The sequence below is a fragment of the Vombatus ursinus genome, unplaced genomic scaffold (assembly GCF_900497805.2).
Source record: "Vombatus ursinus unplaced genomic scaffold, bare-nosed wombat genome assembly UNPS02014861.1, whole genome shotgun sequence".
Classification (NCBI taxonomy): Eukaryota; Metazoa; Chordata; class Mammalia; order Diprotodontia; family Vombatidae; genus Vombatus; species Vombatus ursinus.
Genome location: NW_020954639.1, coordinates 15,298,497 through 15,322,135, shown reverse-complemented (window position 1 = coordinate 15,322,135; position 23,639 = coordinate 15,298,497). Strand labels below are relative to the sequence as shown.

The 23,639-nt window shown below is 35.6% G+C and overlaps 1 protein-coding gene across 1 annotated transcript in view; it reads left to right on the top strand.

Annotated features, from left to right (window-relative positions):
- Positions 1-23,639, top strand: part of MYO3A (myosin IIIA) — a 255,909-nt gene that overhangs the window by 52,172 nt on the left and 180,098 nt on the right. Inside the window, exons 5-7 of the mRNA XM_027841624.1 lie at positions 13,548-13,624; positions 19,053-19,198; positions 22,640-22,705. Of these exons, the coding sequence (XP_027697425.1) occupies positions 13,548-13,624; positions 19,053-19,198; positions 22,640-22,705 (289 nt within the window). The remainder of the gene's footprint in view (positions 1-13,547; positions 13,625-19,052; positions 19,199-22,639; positions 22,706-23,639) is intronic.

Here is a 23,639-nt window from a genome sequence, read left to right as displayed (position 1 = left end):
TGTGTGTGTGTGTGTGTGTGTGTGTGTGTGTGTGTGTGTGTGTGTGTCTATACCAATGTGCTTCCACACATAGATCAGCAGGGCCTCGCAACTGCAGGCTACACAGCTAAATGACAGTTCCTCCAAGGCATGGAATCTGATGTCCAGATAGGATTTAACTGCAGGGTGACCAAGCAGGAACATGACTAAAAAGATCAGTGAATAATTTGGATTTTCTACCATGTATTTGCTGTTTCCTTTCTTTCCTAAAGCTTCAGCAGTTAATTATAGACATTGGCACCTGTGATTCTCTTTGACTCATAGTTTACTCAAAGCATTACTCAAAAAGAGTCACCCTATATCCAATGACTTGTTCTATGCCAGTCTAATCACTGCTGCCACGTTTCCAGAGTATGCCACCATGTTGAAAACTATGTCCAGTTTGTCTATTCAGTTGTTGCATCTACCCGTTAGGCTTTTATCCTATTATTCAAACAGTCATCAAAATCCAGTATCTGAAAATATCAGAGAACATATTACTTAAATAGCACCAAATTACAGTGAAAAGTCTGGGATAATTATCTAATTTGACATATTTGGAGGTGTTTTTGTTTTGCACAGGTCATTTAACTCCTCAGTGTTCTCTATGCTGCTCTCTGAGAATATAAATTGCAGAGAAGGTGTCAACTTCACTTGATAGAATTTTCTCATCAGGGTGTTCCCCGTGCCAATGAAACCTAAGATCCAATCCCTATCCCTATGATTAATTATGTTTGTTATGCTAATGTTGAAAAATACTTGTATCCTTGGCATAAATCCAACTTGATCATTTTTATGAAAATATTTCTGTAACCTCTTCTAAGATCTCATTTACATTTTTGCATCAATATTTATTAATGATACTGGTTTATATTATATTATATCATATATTATTGATACTGGTTTGATTCTTTTTCTTTGCTTTATCATTCCTCGGTTTTGGTTTTAATGCTAGATTTGTCTGATAAAATGACTTCGGTAGAATGTTTTTTCTCAATTCTTGAGAGTAATTTGTGTAGCCTTAATGTCAGCTGCTCTTTACATATTTGATAGCATTCACCTGTAAACCTATCTAGTCCAGATTTTTTTTTCTTTTGGTAGTTTCTTGATAGTTTGTCTAATTTCATTTTCTGAGATTGGATTGTTTAAAATTTCTGCTTTCTGTGCTGTAAATTGTAGTACTTTGCATTTTTCGAATGCAATCTTTCATTTCTTCAGATAATTATTTTTATTTCTACTTTGTTATGATATCAATTTGTGTTTTTTTTTAATTTTTTGGCAATTTAATCACTTTCATTTAATTTAATACATTTTTAATGAAATATCTTAATGTATAACGTGTCGTGGTTGAATGTATTACCAGGCTGTTGTTGTTGTTGTTTTAATCTGTGCAGGCAATGCCAACACATTGTGAGAGCTTTATGTTAATTTATTTTTTGGTCTAAATTTGGTTTCATTAGTGTTGGGAACTCCTGGTATGTTAACTCCATTCACTTAGAGTTACAATTCCATTGTAACTCTGTGTCCTAGAGAGTTGCCTGGCTCATTGAGAGATTAAGTAATTTGGCCTTTTTGTTAAACAGCTGCTGCGTAGCAGAGGTAGAATCTGAACCCGACTTCCTGGCTTTCAAATCCTGCGTTACTCATTAGATTATAAATTCCTTGAGGGAGGCACTGTCTTTTGTCTCTTTTTGTATCCCCAGCTGAGTGCCTGGCACACTAAATCAATGTTGATTGATTGAGGCAAAAATTCAACCCTGCTCTTCTTGACTCTAAGACTAGTCTACCCACCATGTCACGCTGCCTCTCTTTATATGAAGTGACAGCCTGAATGAAAATGAAATGTCAGGATTCTGCAAATCAGTGTAAACCTAGGGAAGAAAATGACATGTAATGATGATGATGATGATGATGACATTATTATTATTAATAATAACAAACAACTAGCATTTATATAGTGCCTACTTTGTGCCAGGCATGTATTACCTCATTTGATCCTCACAACAACCCTGCAAGTTAGGTGTTGTTATTAATCCTACTTTACAGATAAAGATACTGAGGCAAACTGAGGTTAATTTACTTTCTTAAGATCACATAGCTAGTAAATGTCTGAGGCTCAATCTGAACTCAGGTCTTCCTGACTCCAGGCTTAGATCTCTATATACTGTGCCACCTAGCTGCTCAAATATAGAAAAACAGTAAAATGAGACAATCTCATAGTAAACTAGTTTTGTAAATCACAAGAAGATATGATCATCAATATGTTTCTTGTGAATGCATAAAAATTGCTTTTTCTGTTCTTGCTCTATCCTATTTCTATACCTCATGACTTGAGTATTAGGAACCCATTGGACAGCTCAGATTCTCCTTCCAGTAACAACACTGACTTTCAGAGGATATTTTCCTTGTATTGAATAACTAATTTTAGAAGTACAATGTTGATACTATCTTACTTTTTAAAAAATAAGAAGGTGAAACATCAGGAGACATGAATTACAAGCAAATGTAATTTTTGAAAAGAGCACAGAATAGACATTAGGCCCTGTGTTCCAATTACGGCTGCCCCATTCACTTGCTATGTGCCCTGGGGCAAACTTGGCAGGGTAGATTGAGAGATAGCCTGCAGTCAGGAAGACCTGGATTCCTTTAACCCTAGACAAGTCACCTAATCTCTCAGTTAACTGTCCATAAATGCTTCTTGAGTTATCTTGGGATTTTGGATTATGTCATAAATTTCTTCGATTATTATACATGATGAAGAGATGACAGTATAAAGAACTATTATTTACTGCACAATCTCTTCTCCATTTATATGAGAGAAAGACATTCAACCAGAAGGAAGTTAATATCAATCAGGAATTTATCAGGAAAGCAAGTTTCATTATGTGGCCAAGTGATCGAGATGAATTCAGATGGACTTCTCAAATATTCAACTTCTACTACACAAATCAATAAATGATTAAGTTATATTCACTAGGTTCATTTACTGCGTTCAATATATTTGAGAAAGATTTCTATCGATGAAGATTGAAAGAAAAGTGATCTTTGAAGCCTAAAAAGTGTTTATTTGTCATCAAGAAGATATTCACAGGATCTTGGATTTAAAGCTAGAGAGAAACCTAAAGAATATCTCAGGGGACAAAGTACTGGACATGGAGTCAAGAAAATCTGAGTTCAAATCTGTGACCATGAGCAAGTCACTTAGCTTCTGTTTGCCTCAGTTTCCTGAACTGTAAAATGCAGATAATAATAGTACCTGCTTCCCAGAGTTTTTGTGAGGATCAAATGAGGTGATATTTTAAAAGCACTTACTACATAACAAATATGATATAAATGTTATTGTTATTATTATTATCATAGATTATTATATGAAGAAACTAAGGCCAAGTGTTGTTAAGTGTCTTACTCAAAGTCATACAGGTGGGGAGTAAGTGGCAGATCTCAGATTCAAACTCATGTCCTCTGACCCCACAGCTAGTCCTCTTCTCATTCTTTTTTCAGGCAATCTATCTTGTGTCTTTAAAATGTCTGCATAACACCATTGAGTGAGATGACTTTGAATGGCCCAGAAGACTGATAGCAAATGTATTTTCAAGGCTCCTCAGGCAGTTAGTTATTTTAAGAGGTGTATTAAGACCTCAGGAGAATTTTCACCTCTTTGGCAACCAACTAGTATTAAAATATGACAGCTAAAATCACAGCCCCAAATGAAGAGATGGATGTAAGCCAAGCACACTGCTTAGATTGGTACCCTGAGGCTTAGTGTTAGAGATATGAGAGGTCCAGTATGATTAATGTGTGCTCTAAACTCGGTTAAGTTGGGCTAGAGTGAGTCCATGTTTTAATTTCTACTCCTCTCCCTAACAGTCACCCCCAAGGCAGATGATGAATCAGTGCATTTATTCAGGTTTAAACACTTGTCACTACATCGAAGGTTAATACTGTGGGATAATTCTGCCTTTAATAGCAAATCCCCTTGGACACTGTGCTAAAGTAAGACATGCTACTGACCTCAGAAAGCTTTTAGTATTAGAGTAAAAATAAATGTCACAAATGTATATAGAATAGGTTGCAGTGGGGAAAGGCTGGTGGGCCTCATGGTTGTTTCTATTCTGCTAAGTGTGGTTTGTTCACTGCGGCTCTCGCTAATACTCTGTTTGAGCATCACGTGAGGAATCCAAACTCAATTTGAATGCATCCAAGCAAAATCCATACCGAAATTGATCATACCAAATATATGCTATGGTATGGGCTTATGGTGAAGGGCAAAAGAACTCAAGCCAACAAAATATTTTTACTACTTCGTTTATAGTTGGCAAAATTCCCATTCCTCTCCTAGAGTTAACTATGTAAAAACTTTACCAACTATGTTGAATTATATATCCTCTAAAGTTTCTTCTGAGTCAAAAATCCTAGGACTTTATAATTCTACTTTCATTTTTATGGAGTATCAGTGCAACAAAATGGTCTTTTCAATTTTTTCTTTTGTTAATTAGAGTCACCCTATTTAATGGATCTCATATGAGAAGTCCCAGGGCTTTCTCTGCCTTAGGAGGGTCTAATACAAAATTTATCAAGGTATCCTAAAATGACTGAACCAGATTAGGAGCTTCTGAAATCACTCCAAAAATTATTAGATGTTTAAAACTGTGGACCTAAGGTTAATTTCTTCATCAGAGTCCTCACCCTCTACACAAAGCTCAGGCCATGAGCAGTTATATTAACCCCAAGGGCATCATAATACAGAGTGAAATGAGTTGGTGGTCATCACAGAAGACATCCCTCATGATATCATTTAGTAAGAGGCCAAATGAGTTGTTTATTTATTATCTTTTACTATATCCCACCTACTGTATTCCCCATAAATTTTCCATAAGCCCTGATTTCCTGTCCTTGAAACTTTTTCCCCTCAAGTTTCATTCATCTTTCCCTTTAGATTATTATTCTTCTATTAATTAATATCTTTCCATTTTATTACCAAATTTGTTTTCTTCTAGCCTTCTGTTTTTGTCCACGTCCACTCTAAATCCCAATCTTCCTGTCTTCCATATAGAGAATTTTTCACCCTATAGCATTCTTGTCCTTTAAAGTGTTAATATAATAATAGGATTCAGTTACTTGACCTGTTGAGTAATTGCCAACGAAAGATGCTTTTCTTAATATTCCTTAGCACTTAGAGTTTCTTAGCTCTAATTCATGCTTCAGATCCACTCTGACTTCAAAAGAGTTTTATAACAAAATGTTGCTTTTCTGCATCTTATACCTAATGACTATGTTCAGGGACATTCACAGAAATTAATCCATTTGGAAAGTGATCAGATTCCACAAAGTAGCTGGTGAACCCTGCCCAAGTTCAGAGCTGCTAGGTTTTTAAAGCAATAAAAGCAATAAAAAAAAAGTTTGACTTGATTGAAAAAGAGTGAATTAAAAATAATTACTAAGGCCTCCCATTTCTTTTGAATTAATTTTGAAATAATATTTCAGTGAGATTTATAAACACATTACTCTTGAAAGTACTGTGTTTCAATTTAATAAAAATATTTTTAAAATAAACTTTGTGTTTAGTTTTCATCTGTCAGTTTGCAGATGAGCTAGTAAACTTTCAAATGTGCCTCTTTTTGCATATTAGCTTTAATATAATATATAATATAATTTATATTATATTTATGTTAATTTATCAATATAAATTTATGTTCATATCAATTTATTGATATAAATTTATATTTATATTAATTTATTAATATAAATTTATATCTTTATTGATATAAATTTATGTTTATATTAATTTAATATAATAGCCTTAACTTTTTCCCCCATTTCTTTTCATTATTTTTACCTAATATTTTATGAATTCTTTAGGGCTCTTTCATATGCCTTTCTTCATGGTTCCAGAAATGCTACAAAATATAGGTGTTGGTTTAGTTTTTTTTTGTTTTGTTTTAGAATTAACTCTTGATCTTTTTAAGAGAGTAAACAAAATTTTAGTGATGTAAAAATATTTTAGAAACATTAAATATGAAGCTGGTTTTAATTTAAACTAAGAAGCATACATGAATGAAACTTGATGGAAACCTCATAAATACCACAAGAGACTAGCTAAAGCATGAGAATGTAATGATTTAGTAATTACAAACATGGAAGCATTCTTTTTTAATTGCTTAGATCTATTCTCCACTGGCTAGGGCTATTTCTGTGTTCTGGTATGACCCGAGGACAAAAAAGCAATTATTAAAATAAAAAATAAAATATAGATTCCCCTGAGAAGTTATTTCAGTATAAAGATTTTTAGGAAGTGAGAGAAAACATTTTATAATAGGGACTGTTTTAAATGGAACAGCCTGCAAAACAGTCTATCAAGATGCACAGTATCTTTCAGTACTTGGCCTTCTGGACTTCTCTATTATGTCTTTCTAAAACTCTGGTGAGTCTTTCAATAAAGACAGTTAAATTTATTTACCATGTCAATGCTATAAATATTTATTAAGCTTAATTATTAACTAATTGATAATTATCAATTTTGAGCTCGGTGCTGAGGATATGAAGGCAAAAACATGGTCCCTGATCTCAAGGAGCTAATATTCTAATGGATACATTAAAATAACTGTAAATACAAGATTTTGTGTGTGTGTGTGTGTGTTCACACTGTTAAATAGTAATTTTGGAGACAAGGCAATAGCAGATAGAGAAAAGAGGAAGAGACTGGGACCTGGATGGCCTCCTGAAGAGAGTGAGATTTGAGCTTGGCCTTAAAGGAAGCCAAGGAATCCAAAAGGGGGAGGTGAGAAGGAAAAGCAGTCCAGGCATAGAGGGAACAATCAGTGAAAAGCATGGTAGATAGAATGTCCAATAGCAAAACAGCAAAGCTAGTGTCACTGGATCATAGAGGATGTAGAAGGGGTAAAGGGTAAGAAGATTGGAAAGGTCTTGTGTGCTCTGGTATCATCTTTCTCTCTGGACAGAGCTCTGATTGGCTGCTTCCTTCAGTCACCCTCTTAGGTCTTTTCATTCCTTCCAAAAGTCTAAGCTGCCTGACCTACTGGGCTCCAGCACAATTACAGCCTCACATAGAATATTTCCTTGTAGATTTTCTGAGCTAGAAAAGATCTTAGAACACAGAAAAGAGAATATCAGCACTGGAGGGACCTTCAAACATAGAGTAGAGAATTCTTAGCTGTTGGAACTGACTAGCACAGCTTGGAGGGCTCTTGGAATTATAGAATTTCAGAGGCAGATAGGTAGTACAGTGAATAGAGTGTAGGAGTTGGAATCAGGAAGACCTGAGTTCAAATCCTGCTTTAAATACTCCCATCTGTGTAACCCTGGGAAAGTCATTTAATCTCTCTGTGCTTCAGTTTTCTCATTTCTAAAATGGGATAATAATAGTGCCTATTTCACCTAAATGAGGTTTTTAAGTGGATCAAAAGAATTAATGGAAAGTTATGGAAAGTGTTTTTGGAAACCTTTAAGCACTATGTAAATACTAGCTAGCTAATAGTACAGTAGCAGCAGCAGCAGCAGTAGTATGGTAGTAGTAGCAAAAGCAATAGTAGCAGCAACTAGTGGCAGTAATAGTAGTAGTAGCAGTAGTAATATAGTAAAAGGAGGAAAAAGAAGAGAAAGTGGAGGAGGAAGAATGGGACTGAGTTGAGAAGGGCTTTAAATGCCAAATGATTTTATGTTTGATTCTGAAGATAATAGGAAGCTATTGGAGTTTATTGAGTAGAGGAATGATATGGTTATACCTGCACTTCAGAAAGATCAATTTGGCAGCTGAGTAGAGAAGAGATTAGAGGAGGGAGAAACAAGGCAAGGAGACCAATGAGAAGGCTATTGCAATGGTCCAGGTGAGAGATGATGAGGGCCTACACCAGCATAATGGCCTTGTGAAGGCAAGAAGATTAATATGAGTTGTTGTGAAGGTAGAAAGGATAACACTTAGCAAGAAATTGGATATGTGGAATGAGGGTGAATAAATAGTTAAGGATGACACTGAAGTTGTGGTCCTTGCTGACTGGGAAGATGATGGTACTCTCAACAGTAATATAACTTTTGGGGATAAAGGAGAATAAATATAATGAATTCTGTTTTGATCATTCTGAGTTTGCTATTCCTATGGAACATCTGGTTCAAAATACCTGAGACAATTGGTGATATGAGACTATACCTCATGAGGTCTGCATAAAGATGATAATTTAACCTAAGACAGCTGATGAGGTTGCAAAGTTATCTAGTATAGAAAGAGAAGAAAAGAAAGCCCAGGACAGGACTTTGGAGGAACTCTCAGGGAGGAGATGCGATATGGATGATGGGCCAGCAAAGAAGATGAAGCAGGAGCACCCAGACAGGTAGAACCAGGAAAGTCATGGAAACCTAGAGAGGAGGTATGATCACTCCCCTAGTCTTTTGGGGCTTGCTGAGATCTGTCTCCCTCCTGTTGACTCTGTATCTCTGGACTCTCCCTTTCCAGTATTGGTTGCATTTTTATTTATCTCCCCCACCTACCTCCTACCCCTGCCAGAATGACTATTAGGATAGTATTGAGACAACATTAATTTATATTGTGATTTAATCTTTATCAATTGCTTTGTCAATTTGGAAGCCTTTTCTATTGGTCTCTTTTCTCATCCCTTATCATGTTAGTGGGCTTTCTATTCTTGGATTCAAGTATTTCATTTTTCTATGCAGTTCATTTATTCATCAACCAATTATTTGCAAGGCACAGTACTAGACTTTGTAAGAGATACAAAAATAATTAAGAGAGGACCTTTCCCACTAGGAGCTCACTATGTGTGGGGATGAATAGTTCATAGCATTTGCAAATACACTATAGCTATGAAATACCAATATAAAAATTCTAGTTTAGTTGGCTTCCTTTTCTCAGCCTTTAGTCTGGGCTCTCTCTGCCACCTCCACTTCCTGCCCCAACCATCTGCCCCTATAGCTTTCAAATCCTGAGCTAACTCCCTATTGTCCTTTTTAAGGAATCTCTCAGGATTGTAGGCTTATTGATTTAGAGTTAGTAAAAACCTACAAGGCCTTCTAAGCCAACTTTCTTATTTTACTGATGAGGAGTCAGGCAGTAAAATGATAGGCAAACTATTCTGTGAGAGACCACCAAATCACCAAACCATGCCTGAGGTTTCTAAGCCATTGCAGTCTGTGGTGTCCATAGCAATTTGGATAGCTTCTAAATTTTGTCCTTATTTCTGTGAAATACACATTCTTCAGAATATTTTGTGGTATGTGGCCATTTTGGGTAATTACTTTGGTCTTTTCATGAATTCCAAAATATTTAAAGGCATCAGACTAAGCTAAGTTGTTCAAAGTTTCAGAAAAGATTTACAAAGTATTTATTTCCCCGAATACATAAATAATTAATATTTGAATTAAATAAACCATTTGGTTTGTAAAGGGATGATATAATAGTTATATTAATAGTTATAATAATATATTATGGTGATAATATTATGGTTAGTTTAAAAACTAAATTGATTTATTTTTCTTGGCCTGTTTTCTCGTTATTCTGCCATTGCCATATTCTATTATTCCTTCTTTCTGAGTGCTAATTACATTCTTTTTTTTCTTTTTGGTAAGGCAATTGGTGTTAAGTGACTTGCCCAGGGTCACACAACTAGTAAGTGTCAAGTGTCTGAGGTCGCATTTGAACTCAGCTCCTCCTGACTCCAAGGCTGGAGCTCTATCCACTGTGCCACCTAGCTGCCCCATATGCTAAATACATTCTGAGGGATAGAATAGAAGCCCCTTGCAAGATCTATTTTGGCCAACAAAGTCTTTGATTCTTTGTAGAACTGCAGAGACCTTTAATAACATATGTTTATATTATGGCAATTGACACAGAATATCTCATTTAATCCTCACAATAACCCTATGAGACAGTGGTTGCAATTATCATTGTCCCTATTTGACTTATAAGAAAACTGAGACTCAGAAAGGATAAGTAGTTTGCTCCAGGTCATAGACCAAGTGTGTAGCTAACTTGGGTACTTAGACTCTAAGTCCATTATTGTATCTAATACACCTGATTAAATTCTGAAAAACATGGCAAAAAACATTGCCAACTGTGGCATGATATCATCTTCCCATTCCCAGAAAGAGTTCATAGAAACCTAATTTGCCATGCAAATAAGCTCTATAACTAGAAATGCCACTAGAATTTCTGCCAGGAGCAAAAGTATTGTTATTACTTTGAGTCTCCTTTTAAAAAAAAAAAACACCACATTAATGTGACTCCATAATTTATCTTTACCAAAACTGAAACCAAAATGCTATGCCTGGAATCTCATAACATTTAAAATTTCACATATAAATAGCTTGGAAATACTTAATTCAGCCCTCAACAAAAACCTTACTTTGTTGCCTGCCATCATAGTGTGAAGGTGACCCTGGGTTCTCAAAGGCTCTATCAGTGGAATACAAGTTATGTCTAGTCCTGCCAATCTGGAAAGAGTTCAGATGTAGACCTGGCAATAAACTGTATGTGTGATGGCTGAGAACCAGCATAGCTGATCATGGAGAGGTTTGTCAGATTACAAAGTAATTCATTGTTTTGGCCACCAGCCCCCTGTAAAAATGAGCAAAAGCACCAAGAGGCTCACAGTCCTGGGTGGCCTCCTTCCGCTTTTGTTGTGATTGTGACAAAGGAGCAGGAAAGGGGGCAATCTTGAATTGGGCAGCTCTTCAAACAGGATTCACTTAGGTGTTAGTACTCTTAAAAGGCATTCAAAACCCTTTATAGCCTGTCTCCCCACCTTTCCAGGCTTCTCACACCCTATAACCTCTACTACACACACACACACACACACACACACACACACACACACACGCACACACACACACACACACACACACACACGCACACACACTTTGCAATCCAGTGTCACTGGCCTCCGTGCTCTTCCTTAAACAAGATACTCCATCTTCCAAATCTGGATATTTTCACTGGCTGTCCCATATGCCTAGAATATTTTCCCTTCTCATTTCTATCTCCTTCTATCTACAACTTTCCTGACTTTTTTTCAAATCCTAGCTAACATCCCACCTTCTACAGAAAGCTATTGCTAATCCTTCTGAATTCTAGTGTCTTTTCTTTGATGATCATTTCCAATTTATTCTGTATATTGCTTATTTGTATGTGGTTGTTTGCATGGTATCTCCTTTATTAAATTGTAAGCTCCTTAAGGACAGGGACTTTGTTTTGTCTTTCTTTGCATCCCCAGTGCTTAGCATGGTGCCTGGAATATAAGTGGTGCTTAATAAATGTTTATTGATGCACAGACTTTACTTAGTAATCAGTGAGTTGACAGACTGATAGAGTGATTGATTCACAGCCTTCTTGATATCCTCATAATAAATAACCTTAACATACATAAAGAAATTAGAGTATGGCTCAAAGGTTTTCCCCAGAGAGTCAAATAAAGAAGTTGGAAGAGCTGGTTTCATCTTGCATCCAAAGCACACCATATCTTTATGGCCAGGCAGATGAGTAAGAGGTTTGCAGAATTATCCTTTCCATGGTGGTTGTTTATTGATCTTTATAAATTCCTTAACTAACTAAGATGAAATGCAACATTTGAAGGCTGACTTCAAACAAGTCTCCTATTAAAATGAATATCTTATCAAGACTCTAACAGATGTAATCACTGAAATGATTTTGGTCAATGATCAGATGAATGTCAACATCAAGAAACCAATAAAATACAGAAACATATGTTCATCTAAGGTGTTCAACAAAATATTAAAAGATACTCTCCTTGGAATTCAAATAAAAGAATGATACCTTAATAATGGCAAGTTTTGCCAGATATGCTTACTCAGAGATGAAATGGTGTTACTACTGTTATTCATTACGTTGAATCTTAGAACACTATAGAGCCCCTGACATCAAATCCATAACAATGCAAAAGGGATTGATCTGAGTGTTCATACTGGAAAAACAAACTAGATAACTAGATGAAAAATACTTATTTTCTAGATTTATGACATGTAGTCAGGCAATCAGTTCATCAGCAGTCTTATATCTTGGACAGATGCTGCAATTGAAGAGGGAGTTAGGCCCAGAATTCAGTAAAAATAGTACATCAGGCTGGGTGGCATTTGGGAAACTGAACCATGTTTTCAGTGATCCCAAGCTATTTGCTACTTCATCTTTTAATACCATTATTCTCCCAGCAATGTTATTTGGTAAGGAATTATTGATCACAAAGATCCTGGAAGCATAAGAATTATAAGTAGTTCAAATGCAATGGAAATACTCATGAGGGATGTAAGTAGATTGCCACATGTAACCAATGTTGACTCATATATGAAAAATAGAATAAAATGTATTATGTAGGAAATTATATGACTAGAAAAAGAAGCAGTTAGGACACATTGAAATATTAAAAGAGGCAGAGAAAGAGATCCATTTATGCTTTCCACTTAGCTATATAATCCTAGGCAAGTGTCTTCCTATCTCTGTACCTCAATTTCCTTAATGTGAAAAGAGGAGAATGGACTCATTAGACCATAAGGACCTTTCTAGCTCTAAATCTATGATCCTTTGATTCATTGAGGGTAATAGATGAAGTCTAAATAAATGGACTCTGATTTTTGCCTTTTGGTTCAAATGAATAAAGATTTATTAAGTTTCTGTGGTATGCCTAGGTCTAAATAAGGTATTTCCTGCCTTAAAGAAATTTATAAATTATAACAGAGAAACAAGATATACATATGAAAGGTAAAGGAGGAAAATGTTTAATGCAGAGAAAGAGTGTTTCAGGAGGAAAGAGGGAGGCAGGGATGAGGTAAGGGATGAATAGATGATGGATGGATAGATGGATGGAGTGATGGATGGAGGGATTTAGGAAATTTTCATGATATAGGTAAGACTCAAGCTGAGCCTTGAAGGATGCGTATAAGTATCTGGGACTTCTCTAATAACATACATACATATATATATACACACACATACATATATACATATATGTGTATGTAAAACACCTTATATTTAAGATTTGCAAAGCATTTTTTCTCCCAATGGCTTTATAAGGAAATAGTATAAATATATCACTTTGACTGCTTTACAGTTGAGGGACTAGAGACTCAGTGAGTCATAGTGGCTAGCCTCATCAGTGCATAGCTAGTAAGTATTATAGCCAGGATTCATACCCTGGCCCCTTGAATTTCAATCTGGGAGGGACCTTTAAGGTCATCTAGTCAGATATCCTCAACTTACAGTTAAGGAAATTGAGGCCCCAGAAGGTAGAGTGACTTGTCCAAGGTCACACAGGTAGTGAGTGGCAGAGCCAGCATTTGAATGAAGGGCCCCTGACTCAAATCCAATGTTCTTTACAATGTGCCACAGAATCCCTGCACGAGATATCCACACTGTAAGCCAGATATGTGTTTTAAGACCTCTTGAACAGGAAGTTAAAGCCCTTGGAAAAGCTAAATCTTTAAAATGATTTGTAGGAGAACAGATCAGCATATGTAACAAAACCCAGAAACAAGTTTTCCTTCATTCCTTTCAGGTGTGTCAGCACAGCTAACCAGTACTCGACATCGTCGGAACACATCTGTAGGAACACCATTTTGGATGGCTCCAGAGGTCAGATAAGATTTCAAGAAATACAGATTTGATGTTTAAATCCCCTCAACTCTTTATTTTTCTTCCTTAGTCCTTCTCAATTTGCAAAGGTTTTCAAATTTCCTTAACTGATTATTTAAAATAAATTTACAATTAAGTTTAAACATTTAATACATTTATTATATTTATAACATATTTGTGTTGTTTTTTTAGAGTTGGGGTTTATACATGTGTAGATGATACAGTTGAGAATAAATAAAATGCCTAGCATTTTTTTCAGCATCTTCTCTGTGCCAGGAACTGTATTAAGCACTGAAGACAGAAAGGAAATAGTCATTGCTCTCAGTGATCTTATAGTCTTTGGGAGATTTAATACATATACAAATAAGTGCACACAAAACATGAACAATATGTCCCCAAAGTCTTAGTGCAGTTTGAAGGTGTTAAATCTTCCATATAATAAATATACATTTTTCATATTCTCTACCAAAAAAAATTTAAAACAGTGAAGTTGACTATACCCTTCATTTTCTTAAAACTTATTTCTCATGCATGGCACATTACTTTTTTGATGGCATGCTTATGATGTTTTAAACCATTTTAGAATAAAAAATATTACAGAGATTGGTTAAACTTTGTTTATTAAGATAAGATCTACTATTCATTGGAGTATATGACATTTCCCAGCATTTCAGTATCCTGCCTCAGGGCTGGATTCAACTTTTAATGCATTGACTATATATCATTACCTTCAGGAAGCTGTAGATCAGCTGCTAAAATAGCTGAGGGAAAGCAGTTTTCTGTCAAATCATCTTCTCCCTATGGTCACTATAATTCTCCTAATACTTTTAATCTTTCTACTTCTACATATCAGTGAAGACAATGTATTTTTGAAATTGTCATCCTGGGACCTTTAAAAAAAAACTTATATTTAGTCAGCATTTATTGAAGGGAAGGGAATGCTCCAAAAGACTCATTAATAATAGACAATCACAAAATAAAAATTATTCAAGAAGTTAATACTTAAAAGAAGATTTGACTTTGAACCCAATGAGCATTAGTTATATTAAAGAATTAGTAAAAAGTAGTATGATATATGTGTAAAATCATCTTAAGATACTGTCTTAAGGCATCAGTAACTTCTTCAAATATTTCTTAAAGGACTAGCCTATCTAAAATGTATAATTATTGTTGTTGTTAGTTAGCATTTATACAGTGCTTTAAGATTTGCAAAGTGCTTTATATGTATTTCATTTGATTCTCTCAACAATCCTGAGAGACAAGTACAATTATGTTCCATTTTACAAATGAGGAAGCTGTGGTTGAGAGAATCTCAGTGATTTGTCCAAGGTTGCACTGCTAGTCAGTGTATAAGACAGGATTCAAACTAAGGTCTTGCTGACTCAAGCCCAGCATTCTCTCTACTGTGCCACCTAGTAAATCTTAAGAGAGAAATAGAAAATCACAGACATATATCTTCAGGAAAAACCCCCAAAATGGGCATATTTTACAGGAAAACCTTCAGGAAGAACACTTTAAGAGGGTTTTACTATAATCTGTGAGACACAGAATGCTCATGTGTAAAAAATAGTTAAAAAGTGGCTAATTTCCCAGAAGCTTATTTCTGTATACTTTGCAAATTTTAGTGCTTTATATCAATGTGAGTTATTGTAATCATTGTCATCATCATCAAAGCTTCTGCCACATTCATCTTGTTTGAACTAAATAAATGTATTTCGACACCATTTAGCCCTGTGTGTGGTGCACACATGTATTGCAGCCCTGTTATTTCACTGGGGAACACAATCACTACCTCATGTTCAGAGTTCCTCTGTGAAAACTATTTTGTTTGCTGAACCTAGGATTATTGCAAGTTGCATAGAGCATCTTTGTGTTTTTTATTCATTTCCAAGTTACTCAAAAAAGCTAATAATTAAAATGGGCATCCAACAATATGCAACTAATGGGCATCCATCCTACTAAAAAGTCATTGTCTATGACTAATAAGCTTAATCCAGCCTAAAGTGACTTCACATCTAGCAGAATAATGCCTTTTATGCAATTTCAGATGAATAGCACAGTGAAAACTTTGAACCAGCATAATATGTGCTCTTAATTATGTGTAGCATATTCATTCATATGTAACAAGTCCTATTTTGTCAATCAGGGCATAATTAATAGTAGAATTAGTTCACATTTATGCAGAAAGTTTGGAGAATTTCAGTCAATTGAATGTCTAGTTAATCAATAGTTGCCATGTACATACATGTATAAATGCATATATATGTATATATGTGTATATATGTATGTGTGTATATGTACATGCATGTGTGCATGTATGGCAATTAGGTGGTGCAATGGACAGAGCAATGACCCTAGAGTCAGGAGGACCTGAGTTCAAATCCAGCCTCAGACACTGTGTTGAAACAACAACAACAATACATATATATGATAAATTTGTCATTAATAATAATAATAGCTAGCATTCATATAGTACTTTGCATTTATTATCACATTTGTTCTTCACAAAAATGTGTGAGGTAGGGGTTATTATCCCCATTTAATAGAAAAGGAAACGGAGGCTCAGAGAGGTCAAGAGACTTGCCCAGAGTCACACAAATAGTTAGTGACTGAAACAAGCAAGGTTTGCTTACTCCAAGTCTAGCACTCTATAATGTACCTAAATATCCAAGGAATAACAATAATAATAATATCTAGCATTTTTATGGAATTTTAAGATTTGTTGTTGTTGTTTCAAACATGTCTGACTCTTTGTGACTCCATTTGGGATTTTCTCGGCAAAGACACTGGAGTGATTTGCCACTTTTTTCTTCAGTTCATTTTGCAGATGAGAAAACTGAGGCGAATGGGGTTAAATGACTTGCTCAAGGCCACACAGCTAGTTAGTGTCTGAGGCTGGATTTGAACTCAGGTCCTCCTGACTCTAGGATCATTGCTCTGTCCATTGCACCACCTAATTGCCATACATTCACACATGCATGTACACATATACACATACGTATATACACACATACATATATACACATGTATACATGTATACATGTGTGTATATGTATATGGCAACTGTTGATTAACTAGACATTCAATACAAATATTATCTCATCTGATCCTCACAACAAATCTGGGAGGTAGGTGCTATTATTATCTCCACTTTACAGATGAGGAAACTGAGATCAATAAAGGCTAGGTAACTTGGCCTAGGTCACACAGGTAGTTAATGCTTGGGCTGTGTTTGAACTCAGGTCTTCCTGATTTGAACTTTCATCTTCCTGACTCCAGATCCAAGGCTCTATCCATTATCCCACCCAACCGTCCAACTAATATAAGATTTACTTAACAATTAACCCATAATTCAATTTTTATGATAATTTAGGATGCTTTTTGAGGTTCTTGCAATTAGCTCAGCATCATCATTATGAATATTAGTTGAAATGGATAGTAAAATATGTTGACTCTTTGAGGTTTCTGGTTGTTCGTTTTCTAGGTAAATGGGAATCTATTCTTATTCCATAAAAGGTTGTGTGTGACTCAATCATATTTGAAAGCTCAGCTAGCTGTTAAAACAGTATTCATTTCAATTCCGCAAACATTTTTAAGCATGTACTACGTGCAAAGTACAACATTGCCTTATACCATTTATTAACTCTCATTTGACCATCATTACAGATAGTAAAATGTGCTTTTTCCAGCATGCACCATTATTTTCCTTGATTTATGGCACAACATATTAGCCAACTTTTCCGAGGAATGGCATTGATCAGACTCCTCACCCCACCAGTGAATGTTATTGATTATAATGACAGGTTTTTTTTGAATTCTGAATGGAATAGGCTGGTGGTCTTGATGCACTCTCTGAATCCTCTTGAAAGTCTGGGGAGGAATGGTAGTATGTAATATATTCAACATACATATTATAGGCATTTGTGAACATATCCATAAACACGTGCAGAAGAGGATATTCATATACACTCTAGATAGTAAGTTACTTGAAAGCAAGAACATGTCTGATCCATCTTTTTATTTCCTCACATCTCCTAACAATGATTTGCAATGTTTAATGAATGTTTGTTTTTCAAGGAGATGCCTTCTTTGATCCAGGTTTTGACTTAACATCCCCAGAATTCACAAATGGCAATATGTCTATCAATCAATTTGATTGATAAACCCCAGGGCTTTGACTTCATGGAATTTTTTGGTGAAAGATCTTAGTAATGATTTGTTTTTCTGCCTTAGTGTCTCAAGGTAATGAGTATTTTCGTGTCATCAACTATGTCTAATATTTTAGATTTAAAAGTTGTCAGCTGCAAAGGTAAAAATGGACAGCATAAGAAAATGGGGTTCTAGAGATTTTAATGCTTCTTCATTATAAATATCATATCATAGAACTCTACATAAATGATCTGACTGTGATATAGACAGCATTCCCAGAGTGCACATTTCCATCTTTTCTGCTGACTGCCATTTATAAAATTTAAAAGCAAAAAGTAAAACCTTTAAGTTGCTGGAAATTGTGCATTCTGATGACAATCAGGGATTATGAAACTTGGTTATCTGCTCGATCTCTCTGACCATTCCCCTCCACTTAATAATAAATTATGAAGCATTACCCAATGACAGTTTGATGACTTCTGCCTTATTGGTTATCCGACCTTCAGCAAACTTCTTAACTTTGAGGGTGGGAGTGTTGTGTAAAGAAATAGATGAATCTCCAAGATCTCTCTAAAATTTTATCTTTTGTGATTCTGCTATTGTTACACCTCTTCTATCTTTCCTTTTCTCTCAATTACTTGGGCCACTATCCTGAATCTAGTTCAGGCTCTCATTACTTCATGCTTGTCTAGTGACTAGTAAATATAATTAATCCTATAAGAGTTCAAAGTTGGGAAAAATCACTAGAATGATTCCTTTCAATTCAGCAATTAAATGTTTATTGAAGGGGCTACTATGTCAAAGGCACCACATGGGCACTAAGGATACAAAGACAATGTGAAACAGCTCTGCCTTCAGGAAGCTTATATTCTATCAGAGAAGTCTGGGGGAAATACAGCATGGACACAGATAAATAACACATAGGAAAAGTGGGCAAGCTTTCATGGAAGAAGTGGAATTTGAGCTGGGTAGAATACAAATCAAGAAAAACCAAAGAGGAAAGAATAACAGTAAGAGCTCAGCCCCGCTGGAGTGGAGGATATGTGTGATTTAATTAATTTGGTTTATATAGTCTGGTCAGAATAAATTATTTTGCATGTGGAGCATAAAGTAATCTGACAATTAGGACCTTTGATTGGTTTTGCCTTCCCCCATGTCATCTATTCATTGTAATTGTGTTGAAGTGCCAGGTGGAAACTACTTTTGTGTTCAGTCCTCACATAGAATTCTTAAGAAAAATCGGAGAATTGGGCTCCTTCTATTTGCTCTTCTCTACTAGGTTATTGCATGTGAACAGCAGCTGGATAGCACCTATGATGCCAGATGTGATGCATGGTCATTGGGTATTACCGCAATTGAGCTGGGAGATGGAGACCCGCCTTTTGCTGATTTGCACCCTATGAGAGCACTATTCAAAATACCAAGGTAAGGTGATAATACCTTTTAGGACGTCCAGTCGCCAAAATCTTTCCTTGTACTTCTTTCTACCTATTGAACACTTTATACACTACAGTTGAATATAATCGAGAATGGGAATACTAAACTGTTTCTCAACATATTGAAGCAAAATGCTTTGAAACATCATTTTGATTCTGAGTAGCTGCATTTTTCTGCTTGAAGTACAATGAATTTTATAAAACAGAATGAATCTTAGAAACCAGCAAATTTCTTTTTTCTGTCTTCAGTAGCACTGTCTTCTTGGAAAGCTACCATCTATGTCACTCTTGTTATCCCTGTCCTTGTTGAAGGAAGAGTATCTTTCACTTAACTTGTTGCATGAGTAAAAGGCCTCATTTATGGTGGAATGGAATGGAGCAACTTCATCCCTATAAAGTCAAGTTGATATGCCTGATTTCTGCATAAAAAATTACTTGAATATTTTTAATATATTTTCCGCAGAACCAAGCTAGTAAGTGACCTGAACAGTCAAATTTGGACTTGGTTTCATCATCATGTGTCTGTACTTTGTTATCTCGTATCTCTTTGGTTTAAGTCAGTTCAACATTTATTAAGAACCATGCTAAATAGTTGAAATATATAAGACACAGGCGCCCACACAAAAATTAAATTCTGCTGAAGGAAAACAACATAAACACATATCAGCATGTGCAAAAAATCTGCAAGTAAATAGAATGCACTCATATCTGGGGAATCAGAAAAGGCCTTATTTAGGGGGTAGTACCTGAACTGTGCTTTGAAGGAAATTAGGAATCTTACAAAGTGGAAGTGAGGAGAAAGACCATTCCAAGTGTGAGAGCTGGTCTACTCAAGGAACCAGAAGCAGAACATGGATGTCATGTATAAGGAAGAGAAAGTAGGACAGCGTACATGGCTTATCATGCCTGGAGGGAGAAATGAAAAATCAGTCTGAATAGATAAGTTGGAGCCAGATTACAAAGGCTTTAAAGTGTTAAACAGATGAAATCTTATTTTACTTAGAGGCAGTAAGTAACCACTAAAGTCTCTTAATCCTGGTCCTATCTATTGGAGTACTTTAGATCCCAGAATCATAGAATCTTCAAATTTTATGTTATGTTAGAGATTATTTGGGCCAGTAAATATCATAGAGCCCTTACATATAGATTCCAAACCATATTGGAAATTTTGCTTGTGACTAAAAACAAATCTTCCCTGTTTTGCAGTTTATTAAACTTAGATATCAAAAATAAAACTTGAACCTACCTAGGCCAAAATGTTTTTACCAGTTAATGCTTTTGACATAGTTTACTCTCAGAAGCTGATCATTCATCTTGCCCTTCTTCTTCATTCCCTTATTTGTGGCAAAGATAAAACCTATTTCTCCTAACTTGCAGTGACATTCCTTACTCATTAGACCACACTACATGGAGTAAGCCATTTTAATTATAGTTTAAATCACCCTTGCAAGCAATGCCTAGAGAGGGTTATAATTCTGGAAATCATATCATTTTAGTCATCACTCAGCATTTTCTAATACCAATATATCTCTGAAATGGGACTCTGAGGGTACTAATTCTAGAAATGATTTTTAAAAGAAAAATCTTGAAAAGCCATGAGACTGGAAGTGCACTGGAACAAAGCAGAACTTTCATTCTTCCAAACTCTAGGACAAAAGGATAAATTTCTAGGGATGGAATATTTTTGAGGTCAAAAAACATAGAATCTTATGGATAAGAATTTCTTCATTTAATGTGCAATTCAGCAATCTCCAAATAATCTCAAGGTTTCTGAAAGGAACTTTGGGGTAAGATCTATGGTAGATGAGGAGCTGTACTTTTCTTTAATTAGCCTGTACAAACTGTACATTAATTTCATTGTAAGCTATTTAGAGAGTAATGTGGAACTAAAGACAGTATTTCCATTTCACTAATGAAAACAAAGGGCTGTTGAAATTAACATAAAGCAGTATTTCAGGAAACTCAGCTATCATGGTTGATCAATGTTGCTTGATTACAAAATTGGAATGGTCTTGTTTTCTTGTGGGGTCCCTTTGTATTCATGAGCATTTCAAGAAGGAAAAAAGACGTGCTTTCTTTCAAATGAAAGGAATTGATTCAAAGCACTTTTAAGTGGCATTCAGAGCCTCACATGTGGTTAATAGTATTGTTCATTAACTTACTTTTTAAGTTATTCTTGGTATTAATTCTGTCAAACTGATTATAAACTGCAGAAAATGTGTGCTACTCTGTCCCCATTTTACATACCATATTTTGTATCTGCTTTTGGCCCACTCTCCTTTATAAAGATCTTTTAGGATGAAAATTCCCATTCTTGTGTTTGGCCAAAAATTTTTTGGCCAAAAATATTTTCTTAATATTCAGCCTTATTTTCCATTTGCCAGAATTGTAACTAGTATGGGAACAATCAGAGCTTTGCTTCAGGGTGCCAAAATTTAAGGAGTTTTGGCAACTTTTACCCTCCTTTAATGAGTAGAAACAACTGAGCTTAAAACCTAGGTAACAAGAATAATCATTTAAAACAATAAGCTACTACTGCTTGGTGTGTTTCCTCCTCACCATCCCTAGATGAACTCTTCCTAAGTCTATTCTTTGCCCCAACTGTGGACTCACCAGCATGTTTCATGGAATTCAGATAAATCTGTCTGCCACAAGGGGTGGTATCCCAGAAGTCTTTTCCCATGAGGCCTTGTTTCCTGAAGTCCAAGGTCTTCTTCCTCCAACTCTCTCTCCACATAATTTGCCTTTAAAAAGTTGATTTGAGGATACCTTTCCTGCTGATGACCTTGAACACATATTGTGGTATAGTCCTTGGATATGAGAATTTCTTGTTAGGGTTCTTCATTCTGCCATTCTCCCATTGCTGATATTACTTCCTCATCATCTGGGGATAGAAGTTTCAGTGATAAAAGTCTCTCCACTGATACAATAATCAAACCTTATTTAACACTATTAGAGAGTTACCTGGGGCACTATGATTTTTGTTAGGTGTGCTCTAATGTGCCCAAAGTTCACAATTTCACATGTATCAGAGGCAAGTCTCAAGCATTGAGTTCCTGACTCCATGGCCAGGCTTCTGTCTATTCTTCCATGCTGTCTCTCATCATTCCTTAATACTATCAGGTAATTACAAGAAGATTCATTTACAAAAATATGGTTAATAGCTAGAAAAATGGGTCAAATACTCCAGGCTTGCAGGGAAACATGGAACGTGTCATTATATATGAATAGTGATTAATAGTTAATTATCTTCTTTTGTATTTGTGGACACGCTTGAAAAATGGTGGCAGTACTGGATTAGAGCTGCCTATTAGAATGAGTGATTCCAGTGATTCCTCAGAAGTCCACTACTCTGTTTATCTTGTTCATTCTCCTTTTTCATATATGTTATCCAATGTGTATAATTGAATTTTTATTTCCTTTTTTATAGAAGCCCACCTCCAACTCTCAGACAACCAGAACTATGGACAGCAGAATTCAATGACTTTATTAGCAAGTGGGTAACAACAGAGTGTTTTTAAAAAATCAAAGCATCTTTGTTTTATATGAAAATGTTGTCATTTCACTGCTGCTGTAATAAGGAAGGTAGGGCAGTTGGTATGAGAGTAGAAAGGGAGAAACTCTTGCCAGTAGCCCTAACAAGGGCCCTATCCTGATTTGAGACTATAGATAGCACATCAAAGTAGGGGGAACCAGGACCACTGGGCTAATGTCAGTCTGGTTCATTGTACTGTGATAGTTGAGCTAAATAACACTTTATAGATGGGAGAGAACAAGAGAGACAAGTGAGATTGCCTCCTGGCAAATGATTCTTTGGAGTCTGGTTTGGTAGGTGAACTTGTATCCAAGTTGCCCAGTGTTGCGTATGTACCTAACAAAGTTTTGTTTACTGCACTGTGCTATAATCTGCCTGAGATCTTACACACAGGAAACATCAAAGGTCTGGGAAGTGATAATGGTCAAAGTCAGCAACCACAACAGCTTTGACAGCTCCTTCTGAGCCTTTCCCTGGTCCCTCAGGCATGTGACAGAAGTGGTAGGACCCCAAATGTCAGTGGTCATCAGAACTTGACATATAATACAAATTTGTCATGTTTCTTAGTGTAATACTAAAAGTATTCTCACATTTTATTTTTCCTCTTTCCCATTTACAAAGTATTTGTTAGATTACTTTTGTGATATTACTTATATTATTTGCAAAACATTTTAAATTTCATTCATTCAATCTTACCGCAGATTCCCTATTACTCAAAAATAATAAACTTAGCATCATGTACATTACATTTATTGACAGGCTGCTTGAGATCATCCAGTCACCATACAATTCTTCTGTGGGGCCACCTACTTTCTCACCATATCTTCCACTAGACTATTCACATTCATTCTCTCTCTCTCTCTCTCTCTCTCTCTCTCTCTCTCTCTCTCTCTCT